At 42.4% G+C, this 7,889-nt stretch overlaps 1 protein-coding gene across 1 annotated transcript; it reads right to left on the reverse strand.

The window, feature by feature from the left end:
• Positions 1 to 3,862: 3,862 nt before the first annotated feature.
• Positions 3,863 to 6,906, reverse strand: gphb5 (glycoprotein hormone subunit beta 5). The gene is made up of 3 exons (XM_036542303.1): positions 6,878 to 6,906; positions 4,946 to 5,144; positions 3,863 to 4,054 (listed from the first exon to the last, which is right to left on the reverse strand). Exons 1-3 carry the CDS (start codon positions 6,904 to 6,906, stop codon positions 3,863 to 3,865), a joined length of 420 nt encoding a protein of 139 aa, XP_036398196.1.
• Positions 6,907 to 7,889: the final 983 nt, after the last annotated feature.

Genomic DNA, 7,889 nt, shown 5'->3' on the forward strand with positions numbered 1-7,889 from the left:
ACCTGTTTTGCCTTTTGGGAAACATGACGTTAGCCTCTGGTTGTTCAGAATCAGAATACTGCTTTCTTTACCCACCAGTGGACACTGTTCTGCAACAGCAGGTCAGATTTTCATAGGTTCTCTGTGCAAAATGTGAAGTGGAGACCTTGAGGCTTTATCTGTGTGCTGCAGGGGTGAGAGAACAGAAGCATTTGTGAAATAGAATGTGGATCTCACCGTGTCTCTGAACTGGGTCAAAAGAAAGAGATGAGACAAGGTATCAGCAGACTTTATCACTTTTTTACCTCACACCATGGAGTACTGTAGATAATGTCATGCCAGGCAAAGAATTTGCAGAAATCTGTTTTATCTGGCATCTATACTCCATACCAGCCTGACAGGCGTAGGCCTTACTGTAAAAGTACAGTAAATGAAGGTAAACCTCATATAAGAATGGGTGTAAATACTGGTTAATGGCAAGATTTACCTGAGAATCATCTTTCTCCCCAGAAACCATAAAAAAAAAATTAACAAGCAAAGCAAAACAATCAAACTCAGACCCAAACATTTCAACTTTTGCAGATATGATATGCTCAATCCCAAATCAAAGTGTGTCCATGAGTTTGTCTTTATAAATTCACATTTTATTTACACAGGCGCAAACACAAGAGTGTTTCAGTTGTTACCCCGTCCACTGTGTTTGCACACCATTATTTGCATTTTCCCAGGCTTTCAGTAATACCCAGGAAAAACACACATACATTACAATAAATTTACACAAATCTGAAAAGTTGGGACGATATGGCTGTTTATTTAAAAATAACATAATCAATGATCAAACCCTTAATAATAGATGGTGCAAAAAATATGTATGTGAAATATTACACTCGAAGATATGGGGTCCTTTTTGATGTCAGTATAACGTCTGCATTGTGAACTCATTCCCTGTTCTTTGTCTATGTCACTTCAACCTATAACTGCCTTTTAAGATCCATGTTTGCGGTAAAAAAAAGCAGATTTCCTTATAAAATCTGCATTTTCTGATATGGCAGTTGTATTATCTTGTTTTGGAATCAGGGCTGTGATCTCTCAGGGAGAATGATTCAACATTCTGGGATACTGTAGCTAACGCAGGGACATCCCCAGGAACTGCCTTTGTAGGGAACCGCTCAACAGAGCTGGATCAGTCACAAGGGAATGTGTTTTGTGCTGTTCGGAACACCTTGTTCCTCAAGCGTAACATTTCTTGTTTTGAAATGAAAAAAGTATAAGGGCCTAATGTAATGATGCATATATGCATGTAAATGTGTATGTAAATGTTTGTGTGTATGTGTGTTTGTGTGTATGTGTGTGTGTGTGTGTGTGTGTGTGTGTGTGTGTGTGTGTGTGTGTGTGTGGGGGGGGGGGTGATCCTGTGGCACATCACACCTTCCTCTGCATCCATTTCAAATGATTTCCATAACATGGATAATTTATCTCTCATGCTATTACCCAGTTCCATGTAGGCTTCTCATTACTTTCTCCTGCCTCAGCAACTGCTACTGGCACAACTCCAGAGAGGATATTATGCCCACAATTCATGTCAGTTACCATTTCCATGAATTACAATTGACATATTTAAGCATTTTCCATCAAGGAACACACTCTGCAATGTTGTATGCTATCTTGTACATGCTAGAGAATGTACAGTGAATTACATGCATGTGTTCGCTACATAGTGTAAGAGCCCACTTCCCACTGGGAAACACTGGGATATACAATCCTTTTATACACTCCTTTTATTTCTATATGTGTCGGACCGACACCTCCTCTGAGTCATGCCATGTCAAAAGCTTTGACCTGGGTATAAACTTTCTTATACGAGTCATGAATCATTCAGACTCATTCTGACAGAAATCAGGTCAGACTCCACTACTCACTCTGACTCGCACTGCAGCCTGGACAGTCAAGAGCCGATGCTTTTGGACATGTTCTAATCCTTGGCTCATAGACGATACATGGACGAATCTCAAACAGAGAGTCGAGAACCAATACTTATCAACTCAATCTGAAATTGACTCACTCTGTAACTCTCAATCTTCATTTCTGATGGGCCAATGTTATTCTATACCTACCCATCATGGAACATGTAAATCCATTGCTTATGAAAATGAATTAAAATTATTCATATTTTTTAATCTGAATGCAGCTATACATTGTCTGTGTAATTACTGATATGATCTGTAGCATACTACATGTTATCTCTTCTCAGCCTGGCCTTTTCCTGAAAAAAAAAGGAAAACTTACAATATAGTTTTCTGATGTCCACAGTTCGCAAAGCACAAATTACATCCTTGGCTTACAAGCAAATGTAAACTTTATTTCACACACACAGCAACACCTTTAAGAAAACAAGCGTGCACAGACCCCGGGCTTGTGACATCCACCCACTCCCTCCAAGGAAGCAGGAGCACTGGAAAGGGTGTCTCTTCTCAGCATGTTTATGGGTGCCAGGCCATAAACAGAGTGTTAAAGTCAAATGCGATGCTGAAACCACGCGAGGGATTCAGTATTTGGAACACAGCATACAGCATGGTACAGCTGCAGCTCTACTCAGGTGGATCAGAGGATGATTTTCATCCCTTTTAACTCTTGGTATTGTTGGTACTGTATGGATCAGGGAAAATCTGCCCTTGTGAAACAGAGAGCATTTAGTAATAATACTTAGTAGCATTATCCAAGGTTCTAATTCACTGTCATTATGAAAGATCCCCCAGCCAAAAGGGTAGGGACATCAACCCTAGTGCCTTTCTCGGTTTTCCAAACTGCCTCTCAGCACCTGGCTAATTCATCATTCCCCCGCATGTGATTGGGTATGCAACGCCTTGCATTGTCTACACACCCTGATTCCTAAGGCTGTCACTGCAATAGAGAATGTGAGTTATAATTTGACCTTCGAACATAAATAAAATAAACGCATATAAACAATGTGTAATTCACATTGCCTTTGTCTTCTGTGTCTTGCATTTACACACAATTTATTGTTCCCATCACCAAAGGCACATTTTCTTAGCATGTATTCCAGCAGTAAGAATGTGTGAATGGTATAAGACAGCCAGACAAAGAGAGAGAGAGAGACAGACAGACATGCACACACTCTTGCTCACACATACCCATGAGATTGCGTCTTTGCACCACACAGTCTCCCGCTTCAAGTATTAACAACTACAAGGTGTTCGATCATCAGCAGTCATTTAATTCATTATTCACAGCAAATTATGCTCTACAGTGATCGAAACCTTGAAACCTTGTCCAGCAGAAGCACAATCCACAGTACATGAGGCTGAAAAACACCAGAGTTAATTACTGAAAAAAAATCATTTTTTGTCCAGAAAACCTTTAAACACAATTCAATTGAATAAAGAACAAGACAGTGCTGCACAACTCTATCTCTGGAAGGCTGAAGGGTGTCTGCTTTTAATTGCACTCAAGTTCTTAATTAACTCTCTAAGTGAACTTGTTGGTTAATTTATGAAATATAGAGAATGATTATCTGACTATAGAAGACAATGGAGATAATACGGTAAAAATGCTTATAGACCCTGCTGGACTGCAGCCCTCCAGGACTGGAGATGCGTATCTCTGGTATAACAAAATTCCCTCCAAACAACCACAGAGTGATTAGCTAAAAGCACTTACCAAAGAAAATGATACATACAGTGTGCAGTGAAATACAAAATGTACCCGGTGTTATCAACATATTTGCAGTTTAACCCCCACCCCAAAAGCCTGACCCCTCCCGTCATCCTCCGTCACTGATCGAGCGAGCGATGGGCACAAGTCTTGATGTAGGTGGGACCCCTAACATCCTTAGGCTGAAGTCAATAGGAGGAAGCGACGTCGTTCAGACGGAAGTGATGCACTCGGTGGTGCTGGTGACGCACACCCCGCAGTCACACCGCAGGGCGACCGGGTAGGTGTAGAAGGGGTCCACGTGGGCAGAGCAGTTTGGCAGCTTTACTGTCACCATGCGAGTCTCATTGTAGGTGCACACGCGCTGGTAGGACTCGATGAAGGGCGGGTCCAGAACAGGCTTCTGTGCAAACAGAAACAGAGGAACCGGAGTCAGGCAGCCAGCTCCCTCCCACTCTGCACTTACCAGGCCTTCATGAGTGGAAATAAAAAATAAATGGAAATAGGACAAAAAATTTTGCTCTTTATATACAGGTAGGTGAATATGCACAATAAACAGTCATGACTATAAATAACTGGACCAAACCTGATATAAATCCACAGAGCCCAAAAGCCACTGCAGATAAGCTATGTATAGTTCATATTTAATAGGAAACATTTTACAACACAGCAGAGACGATGCACTAAGAGCAATACAAACACATACATGACAAACAGAAGACTACGCAAATGTAACACGGCAGTAAACAGACTGTCATTCCCGTAAAACAGCTTGACAGTACATCCTCTGCAGGCTACACCACACTGCCCCTCTGCATTCACACAGCATATCACTCTACACATTTACCACAATGACCAGTCTCAGGTGATGAATGCAGATTCACACAGAGGTACATAGCAATGAACTAGTGTCAGGTGCTGTGCCAACTCTGAAGATGTAGCATAATAGCTATTTAACTGTTTGAATGATACTGAGTGAAAACTGAGTGAATGATAACAATAATGTCCAGGTCCTCTCCAGATATTTGTGTGCTGTGCTTTTTCAAGTAAGCTGAGGAAAAGCTAAATCTGTTACAGTTCTTAGATACACTAAAACTATTTCAATACACTCTCCTGCATAGATAAAACCGTGATGTACATCACAGTGTAATTGTCAACAATTGAATGGTAACATCCTTATCAAACATCAACACATAGAATACTTTTTATCATCCTTATATTAATCCATAGGAGTCACAGTAATATTGTCACTGTAGAGGGTAACTAGAGGTAAATGTTACTGCTCTCTCCTCACCTCCCAGGTCTCACAGCGCCCCCAGCAGGCATCAGTGGTGATGTGCAGGCCTCCACAGCCTGGCTTCCGTGCCAAGAAGGAGAACTCCCGCACCGCGCAGCCGATGAAACGCCGCAGATTGACAGCCTGAGCCTCCCCCAATGTCTCCGAATTGAGGCCCACCAGCAGCACTGCACAGCAGAACCCTGCCCAATACCACCTGAGACACAAAGAACACAGGTTCAGAATGGGACTGCCTCCACCTTTACATCATTAACACAGGTGTTGCCACGTCTAAATCGTGTGCCCATTCCTCACCCTCTTGTTTATTCAATTACTGACCTGGATCCACGTGGTATTCCTCCAGGACAACCGCATCTCCTTGCCTTGACTTCTCCTTGCCTTTCTGCCAACACTAACCCAACCCCTTCAGATTATCCTGAAATATTGTGCCCAGCTGGTCCCTTCTGCTAACACTTCTCTGTCTCTCTTCATTGGCCCTCCCCTGTCTCTATCTGACTGTGTGGTCCTCAAACAATGATGCAAACAAACAGCCTGTCACTCTCCCTATGACTCCATTGCAAACCTTTTACCTCTTTACCTACAGTTTTGAAATGAGCCTCTCATTAGCGTCAGAACAGCAGCCATGCACCCTCATCCACTGCATTCTTATGACTCACCTCTGTAGATTGTCCCAGGGTTCCTCAAACTTAGATTTACCCTAGATCTGCACAATACAGTGAGACTGACAGTGAGACTGAGTCAGCACTCCTCTGAAAATAGACCATAACACTTCTGGATTATGGCTGTCGTGGGTAACAGCTGAAAAATATAAATCTATAAAATATAATTCTATTCACCACGCTTGCATTCTGTGCTTTGTTTTGGTGTATTGTTGTGCTGCAATATAAATCCAAATTACCTTTTGACATTTTTAAATTTGACTTTTTCTCTGCACTTTTATCCACAAAGGGGCTTTAAATTGTCTGGTTTAAGGGCATCAGCCAAGTAAATGAATAATAATACTGAATAACAGCGGGGGTAGTCATCCCAGAAGCACAAATCCTCAGCTGTGCTCAGCACTCCGGCCTTTTTGATTGGCAGGTAATAGTTGGAGTGTGCATTGCGCACTGTTCATAGATCACACTGTTTAAGGGCATGCTGCCAGGACACAAAAACTTTTTCACCAATAGAATTCTAAGACAAGAGATGGGTCAGTATATCCCAACCTGTCCAAAAAAGAGGAGATGCTGTGTACATGGTGCGGCTCTCGATCACAGACAACAGCAGGACACGTACTTCACAGGATATTCACAAAGACACACACACACACACACACACACACACACACACACACACACACACACACACGCACAGTCTCCACTCATTAGGATATGTTGTATGATAACGATGTGCTCTGTACAAGTTTGACTTTGATATAAATAGATACTCATGGCCCCAGGTTGTCCTAGCATGGTAAATAGATGCAATGCAAGAAATAATGTAATTTATCATGGGAAAGAAAGAAAATACAATTTAAATTGATTCTTTTTATCATTTGGTTTTAATAATGAAATTATTCTTTCTATTAACTGTAAATTATTTTATGAGCTAACATATAATTCCATGTAATTTGTCAGAATTCTCTGCCTTTTATATATACATCAGGAAGAATGCCCTTGGCTTTCCCATAACATTGTGATGATACACTTCTTCAGCAGTATCTATAATACCCATTTTGTGAACTGAATGGATACTGGAGGACTCCACATTTACAGATATATAGGTCAGCACAGGAACCCAAGAACAGCAAAGCAAAACGTGTGCATTCCAGATCTGCAGCCAGTTCATTTTCATTCAGAAATGAAAAGACGCTAGGCACCTCCACAGCCCAAAATAAGACACCTCTGAAGAGTGGCTTAGACGAGATGAGACTTTTACAAGTGCACTCACCATGGGGATCCCCTTCTTAGGGAGGTCATCTGTGTTCTGAGTCCCAGGACAGGTCACACTTAAGTGTCTCTTCTGTGCGCTCTTCTTACAGAGGCTGTTAGTATGAGTCTGTGTCCTACACCCCCCTCTCTTCCTCCAGAATCGGGGGGAAAACACTGTTATATATAGAGAGGGATGTCTTGTCAATCAAGGAGAGACTGGGGCGGTCCTATATGGATATTAATAGATTTTTTTTAATGATAGACAAAAATACTCTCAAAGCCATTGTAAGACACCCAAGTGTGAGTAATCCCGTCACCTGCAGTAACCTCACTCTGGTGTTACACCTGAGGGGAAAGTTTAGTCAGTCAAACACCTTGGTCCCAGTATTCCCTTCAAATGTGTGTAAGTGGCACCTTCAGCCTCTGGGGGTCTCTGAGTGTAGATTCTTTGAAATCATGGTGTTAAGCAATCAGTTGAGCTGTACCTTTGTTTCTCATCTGTTTCTTTTTCCTTACAAACATTGTAACATTTACTATTTGGCATTTGTGTGCAGGAATGTAAGTGAGAGACACTAATCTGGTAACCAAGCCTGAGTTGCTGCAATTCCAAATTCATGTCTCTAATGCATAGTAACTCATTTCTCTGTAGAGTTCTCTGTAAACAGGTAGGTGTCTGTGTTACTCTGTTGCCCCTGGACATTCCCTGAGCCTGCTTAATATCCTCCTTCCTGGGTGAGGCTGCCCTTCTGACAGAGAAGATAAACAGCTCTTCTAATCCTGCCCCGCGGCCCTGCTACCACCAGCCGCAGCAGTCCACAGCCCATCCCCTCCACCACCGCGAGGGTGCATTAGCTTAATTGGTAAAAAAGTAGTTCTTTTGTCCGCGCGCAGCCACACGGAAGCGGGGTAGAAGCACGTCCATGCTCCCATTCATCCAGGCTCAGTGGGCTGATGGGCCAGCTGATAGGCAGGCCGTGTTCGCACAGGTGAAGCCTCACCCCGAGGCGCTAACTTGTTGTTTTTAGGGGTGT

Source organism: Megalops cyprinoides, chromosome 12 (assembly GCF_013368585.1).
Source record: "Megalops cyprinoides isolate fMegCyp1 chromosome 12, fMegCyp1.pri, whole genome shotgun sequence".
NCBI classification, from domain to species: domain Eukaryota; kingdom Metazoa; phylum Chordata; class Actinopteri; order Elopiformes; family Megalopidae; genus Megalops; species Megalops cyprinoides.